The sequence below is a fragment of the Nicotiana tabacum genome, chromosome 1, assembly GCF_000715075.1.
Source record: "Nicotiana tabacum cultivar K326 chromosome 1, ASM71507v2, whole genome shotgun sequence".
NCBI classification, from domain to species: domain Eukaryota; kingdom Viridiplantae; phylum Streptophyta; class Magnoliopsida; order Solanales; family Solanaceae; genus Nicotiana; species Nicotiana tabacum.
The window spans coordinates 140,673,217-140,684,913 of NC_134080.1; the positions used below are offsets into that span (position 1 = coordinate 140,673,217).

Consider the following 11,697-nt stretch of genomic DNA (forward strand, 5'->3'; position numbering starts at 1 on the left):
GGGTGTGCATTTATGTAACCCAAATCTAAATCTCAACGGAGTCGAAATGTGTCGATAACCACGGGTGCATTGATTGCGACGTGATTTGAAATACGTTTTTACAACGTTGCAATTCTTCGTAAAATAATAACAATAAATAAAAAATAATAATAATAATAAAAGCGGCTAAGGGATAAAATTTGCACATAAGTTTATAATACGTATTATATCAGATAATCAAGCCGAATATAACAGTTGAGCGACCGTGCTAGAACCACGGAACTCGGGAATGCCTAACACCTTCTCCCGGGTTAACAGAATTCCTTATCCGGATTTCTGGTTCGCGGACTGTAATACAGAGTCATGTTTTTCCTCGATTCGGGATTAAATTGGTGACTTGGGACACCCTAAATCTCCCAAGTGGCGACTCTGAAATAAATAAATAAATCCCGTTTCGATTGTCCTTTAATTGGAAAAAACTCCCTACGTACCCTCGCGGGGGCGTTAAAAGGAGGTGTGACAGTAGTTTCTTTCCAGATTTTGTTTATGGTTGCTGAAATTGATGTTCTATTCTATAATTTAGTCACAATATTGCTCGATGCACTTAATCATGCCAATGCGCAAGAGTACAAGAATTGCCTCATAACTCTTGAACCACTAATAGGGTAGACACATCATCATATAGAAACCTTTTACTCAACTCATTTCAAGAGAACTATGGCAACACGTGACTGAATTCTCATATCTACAGAAAATACAGACCTCAAGTAGTAGTCTAAACCACCATAACTCTTTCGGGATCCATCTATACATAACAAGCCATAATACTCAAATACCTCCAAATAAAATCAATTATGACGGTCGTCAAGCCTCGCACGTACCGCCACAAAGCACATGTGTAACTCAACACACTAAAGGAACTGATCATTGCCACCATCATGCCAAACCAACCATGGCTAACTGATCCGACTTCTTATAATTTACCCTAGACTTGCCTTAGGAATAATAATAGCTTCATTCAAAACATCACGAACCCAATTTTGTACTCATCCTGAGTGACTTTATATCACAAGACTATGCTATCTCAAATCCCACGAACCATCTCATACCATCCTTGCGCGCATATTCACATGCTCAACTGGTACACCCATTCTGAAAATTCATCTACGAATCCGAAGTCATTTTCACTCATTCCTCTTAATGCTACATTACAAGCCGAAGATAACATAGAACAGTCCAAGCCCCCTTTTCATAATCCGCTGCAAAATCTCTATTCTTAACCATACTACGGGCTTGAAATCTTAGGCACCGCATTTTAACATTTAAATTCACTAGGACCATTGATTAGAGTCATCCTATCACGCCCCAAACATGGGGGCAAGACCGGCACCCGGTTCCTCACCTATCATTAGGTACCAACTTGCGACTAAGGGACTTTGAATATATAGTGTCATACCTTGCTCATGGGCCACATTGCAAGATAATTGTGCATGCTAACTAAATATCAATATAATTCTAGGCCGACAAGACCGTCATCACTAATACAGCTGGCAAACCAACAACATATACATACAAAGCCTACAAGACCATTATACTGCACTAACTGACAAAATATTTCTACAAGCCTCTATTGATGGATATACTGTGATCGGAATAACACACACACACACACACATATATATATATATATATATATATATATATATATATATATATATATATATATATATATATATATATATATATAGAGAGAGAGAGAGAGAGAGAGAGAGAGAGAGAGATCTAGACCTGGCAACTCCGAAGAGCATAGAGCTTACCGATCAAGCTAAACTCGGGCAACACCTAATAAGGAGATCTACCCGCCTATCTGAATCTGCACACATGAAATGCAGCGCCCCAAGAAAAGGGAAGTCAGTACAAAATAATGTGCCAAGTATGTAAGGCAATATACAGAGAGCTGAAACTGAACTGATAATATAATAACTTAATATAACTAAGAGTCAAAGATAATCTAAAGATATGCTCCCTTGCTGATACTGACTCAACTCTCACAATATAGTAAGTATAATAGATTTTCGGCCTTATAAGGCTCGGTATATATAGATAGATAGATAGATATACTTTGCCATAGTAGGCTCACTCATAGGCGCTCGACCATACTAGGCTCTGTATCTCGGCCAACTGGGCTCGCTCATAGGCGCTCGGCCAGAGTAGGCTCAGTATATAACTTACCTTCTGATCAGAGGTTGCCCAATAGGGTTCTGCCCATCGATTACAGCTCGATGATAATGCAAATATTGTAATACTGTATATATAGGTTCTCTGCTCTCTTGACTGTAAGAAGGAAATACTCAATTGAATATGAAGTCCTAATAAGGAGAATATTGTAACATACAAAACTAGAAAAACATACGTAAATTTCTGGATAAGGATTTTTCTTTATGCTTCGTTATCAAACTCGTGTAATTACGAGATCATGACAAAATGAAGGAAGGGCTTAGCCTTAACATACCTGGAGTAGGGAAAATCCGTGTGATATTCTTGAGAAGGATTACGCCTTACTCCCTTAGAATCGAAAAGTCCTGTTGCTATTATAACATGGAGTGACTATTATCCTTGCCTCTGTATTCTGTATAATTTGGTTGCCGGATGAACTTTGGTATTTACTCAACATACGAGTTCTTTGAATTTGTATAACCCACTTACGTATTGGATTCTTGATATTTTTTCAAGATAAGGTTTCTTTGCATTTTGCCATTTTGTATAACCCACTTACATTATGAATTTCGTATTAATCCAAGACAAGTGTAGGGATACGTATTAAGCCATCTCTTTCCTTGTGTTATCTTAATAGATTGCCCAAAGCCAAGTCATCTCCAATCCTTCTCTACTTGCTGCCACACAGGGGGGGCTTTGTCCCCACCTACAATTATTCACAAATCTTTAATTACATGGTTAATCTTCCATTAAACCAATAATTACCCAATTATCCACATAATTAGGAATTATATCGAATTAATTAAAATACTACTCATTTTTAATACACTTTGCACACCTTTCTATTATAGCCATGTGGTACTTCGTATGTCACTAGTCCATAATTACGGTATATTATAGCTTAGACCGTATTTTACCCCAAACTGTCAAATTTCGACAAAATTCATTTTCTTTGATTCGCTCACCCTCTCACCTCCATGAATTTACTTATCACTTGTTTGAAATAGTACAATGCTTATAATCTCATTCCCAAACTTACATCGATTAACTTACGACGAAACTTTATCGTACAAAAAATGTGGGATGTAACATCTCATTTTCTGAGCTTATATCAATTTACCTATGGCGTACTTCCACCTACGAAAGCATGGGGTGTAACACACCTACTATGACTTGGTCCCGAATATAATCAACTCCAAGTCTCTACTAGCACATGAACCTATAAGGCCCAATATAGCACACATTCCTCAATCTTTTGCTCGAATCACCACTGATGTTTCCTTTCCCTTAGTCGTAATGACCCATCAACACACCAATGACTAGAAACCTTACAAGTAGATAACCATGCAATCCAATCATAGGCGGTTGGCCTCTCCCATTTTGGTCAAACTCATCTTTAAGCAACTACTTGACTCCTGCTTCTCACACTTGGCCTTCTAGAAGTTTAACCACCGCAAGACACCTCCCACATGTCCTTCCTCATCCTTCACTGCCTAGTTGTTGCCTTAAGTCAAAATCCATTTCTGTAGCACTTGAATAACAGGTCGCCACCAGCTCTAAACCTTTCCAAAAATCATCTTTCTCGAGCCATCAACACTAGGAACACCGATTCAATCCTGAAATATCGCACACTGTGATCTCTGACAGCTGCTTCCCCCGCACCTTTCACAATACTCTGTTCCAAAGGAGAATTGAAGAAAACCATTACACCAGCGAACTTAACACTTTATATTCAATCAAGGACGGCGACACCACATCATAGATGAAGATTCCACCATGCTCAAAAATACCAAGTATCGTTATTCCATCAACTCAACCTGATCACTCATAGTCCGATAAAAATGTCGCATTTGTAAAGTGAACAAGCTTCGCACAATGCGAAGCCAATCCCGCATTTGCGACCTCCTCTTAGGTGTCAGTGGCCGCATTCGCGAGGGTTTGCAATTGTGACATCTGCAGCTGATCAAAAGGGTTGAGAGTCGAAATATTTCAACACATTCTCTCTTTTTAGAACCCTAGACTCGGTAGGAGATACTTTGGAGAGAGAGGAATTTCATCTACTAACATTGGGGTAAGTGATTCTAATCAATTTCCAACTAGATTTCATCAATATATCTTAGATTTAATACCAAAATCATATGAATCAAAGTAAAATTTTGTGAAACTTTGTCAAGTTTTTGAAAACTAAGAATTTGAGTTTTGAGAGTCGAATTGGACTCGAATTTTAAAGTTAATCACATATATGAACTCGTGGGGTTATGGGTAGTCGGAATCTACCCTTGGACCCGGGTTTTGACCGGGTGAACTCTGGGTTGACTTTTGTGGACTTTTTGAAAAAAAGTAAAGATCATAGCTTTATCTATTGTAATTATTTTTCTTACATTGTTTGATGATATTAAGTCAATGTTGGTTTGATTTGAGATGTGTGAAGGCGAATTTTAGTGGAAAGGCTATTTTCGAGGATTGAGTTGGTCTAGTTGAGGTAAGTATCTAGCCTAACTTTGTGTGGGGTAACTACTCCATAGGAATTAGCATTGGTTATACTATTTGTTTTATGTCAAAGCCGTGTACACAAGGTAACAAGTGTGTACACGAGTTATATGCGGTAATTGATCGGTTTACGTTGTTATACTCTTTCCATGCCTTTATTCGAATTTTCACAATATGTTATATCTCCAATTATTAATCAACTCTTACATGATAATCTACCCTTACATGCTTTAATTGACATAGTTAATACTTGTTTTACCTTTTACTTGTCGTTTTGCCCATATATGCTTAGTTGAAGTTATTTCTTTCCTTTAATTGATATAGTTAATACTTGTTTTACCTCTTACTTGTCGTTTTGCCCATATATGCTTAGTTGAAGTTATTTCTTTCCTAATGGACTTGTTACATCTCTAATTGTTGAATTACTCGTATTTGAAATTGTTATTTCGTGAAGTTTCTTCTTGTTAAGTTATTGGTGTTGAAGTTGGGAAAGTCGATATCACGTTGAGGTGAAGTTGTTGATTGTTAGGATACCTTTCTTGCTGAACAATTTACATTTATTTTGTTATTGTTGAGATTCTTGTGCACATTGTGGTTGATCCATGGGCTATTTGTTGTGAAAATATTGATATTGTTTATTTTTTTTGCAATTTGCAGCATTTGGGCACTTGAGGCGCGAGTTGTGATTATGTTGTGATATTGATATGCATGCGGTGGTATAAGGGGTAGGGTTTGATACACATGCGGTGAGATAAGGCGGGCTTGATAAGCGTGTTGCTAGTAGGGGAACTACTTGAAGCCACACGGTGCGATAAGGTGGGAGATAAAATGCGGATAGCTATTTCGGAAAAAATAATTTTCAAAACTAAATATAAGCCTCCCTCGGTGATCTAAGGAAAGATTGTAAATAAAATTGAGAAATATAAATACGACGCGGTACCTCGGTTGTGATTCTTATTATATATGAGGCGGTACATCGGGTGTGATTCTTGTTGTATATGAGGTGGTACCTCGGTTGTGATTCTTGTTGTGCATCTCGTGTTGGAAAGAGTTATTTCTTGAACTGTTCTTGTTACTTTTATTCTTCCTTGTTTTATCAATTTGTTCCGTATTTGACTACTATGGTTCTCATTCATTGTTTCCTTATCGTTGTCTTTTTACTTACAATTCTGTCATTACATTATATTATTAGACTGCTTCGTTATATTCATCTCTCCGTTTTCCATTGCATCTTGTTATTATATTTCTATTCTATTTATCTTATCCTTGTAGGTTTCTCGACCTGGTCTTGTCACTACTCTATCGAGGTTAGACTTATAATTACTGGTACCATTATGGTGTACTCATATAATGCTTCTGCTAATCTTTTTGTGCAGATCCAGATATGTCTGCTTGTGCTGGACATTAGTGATTGACTGTTAGCTGCCTTCCAGAGACTTCAAGGTAGACCTGCTCGGCGTCCGCATGCTTCGGAGTCATCTTCCATATCATATCATTTTGTATTTTCTTATTCAGACAGTGTTGCAGTAGATTTTCTAGATTATTTGTAGAGTTTATGACTCAATTCTACCGATTTTGGGAGGAGTGTGGTTGAGATCCTATTTTGGAAGTTTATACGAGTTTATCAGTTTTGCTTTAGTATCTCTGTTTGATTATTTTGTTAAGTTATTATTAAATGTTAGACTTACCTAGTCTTAGAGACTAGGTGCCATCACAACATCCTAAGATGGGAAATTGGGGCCGTGACAATTCATGTATATGATATCTTTAATTTTTAAAAGAATGGCAGAAACTAAAAAAAAAAAAACTAGTCCAAGCGATGTCGTATCTCCTTCTTTTGCTAGTAAAATCTTTCTTTGATTTTGTTATTTGGGATTTCTAATTATTATGCAATGTAATTGTAAATTTGTTACCTATGTAGGTAACTTTTACAATTTAATTTGATAATTATTTTAAAGATTCGGGAATTAATTTTTCGATTCTGCTTCTATTTCTTGGAACAAGCTAGAATTTTCTGCTTCTTTCCAAAAATAGAAAAACTCCTTCTCCTGCTGCCCAAAATTACTTCTCCGTCTTGGTCAAACAACTTAAATTTCTAAAAAAGTATTTTTTGGAAAAAAAAATACTTTTGCCCTCCCAAAAACTTGGCCAAACACGTGCCAAGTTTAATAACTTTATAAATATCTATTAAATAGATTTTACCTATGTGTTATCATTATTCAAACTCGTGTGTGACCAACGGTTTCAGTTGCATTGTAATTTCTAATAGTTTTTATTCCTACATATTAGAAATATTTACAAAATTCAAATAAGATAACATTTAATAATTAAAATTTTAATTGATTTTAAAATACTAAATATCAGAAATATAATTAAATTATAATTTTATCCTATGTAAAATTAGTTTTTGAGGGGTAAAAAAGGTAAACGAAATTTAGGCAAAGGACTTCATGGTTCGGTGAATGTGAAGCAATAATTAGGCATTACTCATTAGATCAGTTAACCGAAGCATAACGCGAAGAAGGATTCAGCAAATATGTTAACCGTTGAATGTGTAATTGTGTGACAACTAAACTTGTTCAGAATTAACAAGGCTCCCAAATTTCTTAAATAATTAGGCATTACTTCTTTCTTTTAGTAAAAAAAATCATTTGCCTTATTTTCTTTTTCTCTCTTCCGTCACATCATTATAATTCTTTTCTAAAGCATCAAGTCTCCTTTGGCTTTCCCTTTCTCATTATTCAAACCGCCCTTTTTTTCAGTCTAAAATAAAAAACTCCTCTTCATCTACTTCCACCCTTTTCCTACCTTTCTTTCTCCTCCACACCCCACCAACCCTCTCTACACAACCCCCCCCCCCCCCTCTCTCTCTCAAGATTATCTTCCATTGATTCTTGATTTAGCTTCCTCCCCCCCTCTGCCCGGCCCCAAACAACACCCACCACCTCACCCCTCATTCTTGTGCAATCTCCGTATTTTCCTTTGTGTGTATAGTAGAAAGAGCAGAGCAACAAAAAATGGGAGCTAACAAGTTTGCAACCATGTTATACAGAAACACCAACAAGATCACTCTTATTCTGATTTATGCAGTCTTGGAATGGACTTTGATAGTACTACTTCTTCTCAACTCTCTTTTATCCTATCTGATCATCAAGTTTGCAGAGTATTTTGGTCTAAAACCACCATGTTTATGGTGTTCTCGAGTTGATCATCTGTTTGATCATGGAAAAAACAGGAACATACATAGAGATCTTCTTTGTGAGGCTCATGCCACGGAGGTTTCCAAATTGGGATTCTGCTCAAAGCATCAAAGGCTAGCTGAATCACAAGATACGTGCGAGGATTGCTCGTCCGCTCGCCCTGGTTTTCTTGGGGTTTCTGATAATTTCGCTTTTTTTCCATGGATGAAAGACATTAAAATGATAGAAAATGGCAAGGAAATGACACTGGAAAATGGTGGTGAGGTGGCTTTGAATTGTTCTTGCTGCGGAGTGAGCTTGGAGACCAAGTTTTCAACTCCTTATATGTTGATCAAACCTTCTTGGGATGATTTGGAATATACACACAAAGGGAATTTGATCATTGAGGCTAATGATCTTTTCGAAAAAGGTGATGACTTGGATCAAAATAGATCAGATTATGCTGCGAGAGATGAAGATAAAATCGAGAAAAATGGTGACAATCAGTTCCTTTCTTCTGATGTTAAAAAGTTGGAAGGTGAAAATGTACATTTAATTCTTGAAGGAGTGACTGAATACATTGAGGAGAAATACAACGAAAAGATGTTGAAAGATGAAGGTGTTCAAGCTTGTGAGATTGAGGATCTAGCTCTTGAAATTCCCCCTCAGCATCTGGAATTCTTCATTGATTGCAGTGGTCATATGTTGGTCCCCGTCGAATTAATCCATTCAGCAAATGAAGAAGAAGATCAGAGTAGAAGTCAAGAGAAGGATGAAAATCAAGATGTCAAGGAAGACATTAAAGCAGTTCTGGAGAATACAAGTATAGAAGTGGAGGCTGCAGTTTGTTTGGGAGGGAATGAGAGGGAGCTTGAATTTGCAGTTGTTGAATCTATGGAGAATGATTTAGTTTTCTATGCCAAAGAATGCCAGGAGATTTATGAACAACTTGCCAAGACTGAAAATGCTCAAAAAACATCTAGATATCGCCAAGTTCAAATTCTTGCAGCTAAGGAAAGGGAAGAAGAGAAAGAGGAAAATTCAGATGTTTCACCAGGTATTTACTACAAAACCTAGATCTATCACTTCATCTTCTATGACTTAGTATTTTTGGTTACTTCAAGTATATAGGACCTTTTTTTGTTGGTTTCAGAAGAAGTTTCTGAAATGCCAAACAATGAAACTGATGGAGAAGTGTCAATTGGGACTGAAATTCCTGATTTGGATCAAGCAGATGAAGCACTTACTTCATATATACATGAAAAACCTTCCAGAAATTCTGCTCATTTCCATCAAGTACAAGTTCATGGTAAGTTCAGATTTCTTTCTTTACACTGTAAAACCACATTTTGTTACTCTCTTTGCAGCAAGGAATCTGTTGTTTCTTTCATTTCCGATAATTTCTTTGTAAGAAGTAAAATGAGGATTAAACCCTGTCCCATAAGCTTCTGCTTTCCAAAGTGACTAAAAACTCTTTTGTGTGTCATATTAGGTCATAAAGAATATCAAGAAACAGAAGTAGAATTGAGAACATTATCAGTTGATTTGAGCGGACATAGGATGAACAACCCGTCCTCAATCTGTTCCAGCTTAAATGAGACCGAAGAAAATAAAGTTCCCGATACACCAACTTCTACTGATAGCTTCCATCAGAAATATCTACTTGTTGAGAAGAAAGATTCAGATTCTCTGGATGGAAGTGTGGTTAGCGAGTTAGAGAGTGGAGATACAATTTCAACAGTCGAACATCTGAAATCAGCATTAAAATCTGAGAGGAAGGCTGTACATTCTCTGTACACAGAATTGGAAGAAGAGAGAAGTGCTTCTGCTGTGGCTGCAAGTCAGACAATGGCTATGATCAATAGGCTTCAAGAAGAGAAAGCAGCAATGCAGATGGAAGCTTTGCAATACCAAAGAATGATGGAAGAACAATCGGAGTACGATCAAGAAGCCTTGCAGCTAATGAATGAGCTTATGGTGAAGAGGGAGAGGGAAAAGCAAGAGTTAGAGAAAGAATTGGAAGCATATAGGAAAAAATTATTGGAATATGAGGCAAAGGAGAAGATGAGGATGTTGAAGAGAAGCAAGGACAGTAGCACATTCTCCTCTGAGGATAGTGATGGACTCTCTATTGATTTGAATCCAGAAGCAAAGGAAGATGATAGCTTTTTTTGTCACCAACAAGGCATGAATCATAACACTCCTGTTGGTGCAGTTATAAATTTGGAGGAATCATTGGCTGATTTCGAGGAAGAGAGAATGGCGATTCTTGAGCAGCTAAAGGTTTTGGAGGAAAGACTTGTCAGCTTGGATGGTGAAGATGCAAAACATTTTGAGGATGTTAGGCTGATGGAAGATTCATATCAAGATAATAGAAACCATATAGAGGAAGATTCTCATGCCAATGGTTACTTGAAGGAAATTAATGGGAAACATCATCATATTCATGAGAGAAGAATTGTGAATGCCAAGGGAAAGAGACTTCTTCCTCTATTTGACTCAATGAGTGATGAAAATGGAGATGCTACACTAAATGGGGTTCATGACTTTGATTTAGAGAACAAGAAGCTAGCTGTGGAAGAAGAGTTGGATCATCTCCATGAAAGGCTACAAGCCCTTGAGGCAGATAGGGAGTTCCTAAAGAGCTGTGTAAGCTCGTTGAAGAAAGGCGATAAAGGCATGGATCTTCTTCAGGAAATCCTACAACATCTTCGTGATCTAAGGAACGTTGAGCTTCGTGCAAGAAGCTTGAGTGATGGTACCATACTATAGTCAAGTTCTTGTCCCATTACCATGCCAAAGAAGATAACTTGGTAATTATATTTTCTCTTTGATTCAATAATATCATATATTTCTACCAGATTGTCTAACTTAATCATTTTTTTTCTTTTTGCCAATTTCAGAGAATGATCTCGGAGTATACTGGCAGCTATTTTGCTTTGAAAAAAATAAAAATCGATGAGACAATTGATCAATCTACGAATAGCTGATAAAAATGTGAAGTCATGGTGAAAACAATTCAGCAAAAGGAAATCCCTTAATTGAGAGGGAAGCTCCTGGAAATGGTTAATGCCATTTTTGAAAAGTTAATCCAACAGTTTTTTGTGGGGTTGGGTCAAAATCTCCACCTTTTTTGGGCAAAAGGGGGGATGATGAATATATGTGCTTGTAGACTAGGTATAGGGTGAAGCCACCCAGTCTTTTGCATGCTGTCAAAGGGAAAAGAATGCCTGGCTTGCAAAGCTGGAGAGGTCCAACAAAGACTCCAGTGTCAGGTACTCAAAAAGTCTTTTTTATTTTTATAGTTGTAGACAATTAGGAGTAAAAAAAAAATACTCTATATTTTTTGAATTTTTAGGGGGTAAAGAATAGATGGGTAAGTAACTTCCTTTTTCTTTATCCTTTTTCTTTTGCATCATTTCATCATATGAGGTTTGTTTATTATTTTGGAAGGCAGAGTTATCTAGTTGTATACAAAATGTATCCACTTGTAAGTATATATGAAGTGAGTGTTTTTGTTTGTTTCACTTTCATTATTAAGTTTCTTTTTCCAGTTTGGGGGTTTGGGAGGTAAGTAAACTGCAATTCCTTTTTTTGTTGCAGAGTTCATTGCACAGATAGGATGTACAAAATATTGCAATATGTATTGTGATTAAATAGTAGGAAAAAACGAGAAGGAAACGAAGATTGCTTTCAAAGATGCATTTTGCTTTACGCATAAACAACACTTTGGTAGGTATCTGACAATAACTATGTGTTATAACTAAGTCCACTTCTAATTATAAAGAAAAGAAAACGACGACACATGCATTAATTAGCGAAAACCATAAAG

General features: G+C 36.7%; 1 protein-coding gene across 2 annotated transcripts; it reads left to right on the forward strand.

Moving 5' to 3' along the window:
• The first annotated feature begins 7,388 nt into the window (after positions 1–7,388).
• On the forward strand, positions 7,389–11,398 carry LOC107813952 (myosin-binding protein 2). 2 transcript variants are annotated; one of them, XM_016639277.2, is made up of 4 exons: positions 7,389–8,922; positions 9,019–9,174; positions 9,358–10,678; positions 10,769–11,398. In XM_016639277.2, exons 1-3 carry the CDS (start codon positions 7,704–7,706, stop codon positions 10,635–10,637), a joined length of 2,655 nt encoding a protein of 884 aa, XP_016494763.1. In that variant the 5' UTR covers positions 7,389–7,703; the 3' UTR covers positions 10,638–10,678; positions 10,769–11,398. The 2 variants fall into 2 exon arrangements, with proteins under 2 accessions (XP_016494763.1, XP_016494768.1); XM_016639282.2 differs by having other exon boundaries at positions 7,481–8,922; positions 9,022–9,174.
• The last annotated feature ends 299 nt before the right edge of the window (positions 11,399–11,697 follow it).

What these genes read in the sequence shown, in the direction of transcription:
- LOC107813952 (XM_016639277.2), top strand. Translation starts at nt 7,704, where the DNA reads ATGGGAGCTAACAAGTTTGCAACCATGTTATACAGAAACACCAACAAG. An exon ending in AAATTCAGATGTTTCACCAG is followed by an intron (nt 8,923 to 9,018) that starts GTATTTACTACA and finishes TGTTGGTTTCAG; the next exon opens with AAGAAGTTTCTGAAATGCCA. An exon ending in CCATCAAGTACAAGTTCATG is followed by an intron (nt 9,175 to 9,357) that starts GTAAGTTCAGAT and finishes GTGTCATATTAG; the next exon opens with GTCATAAAGAATATCAAGAA.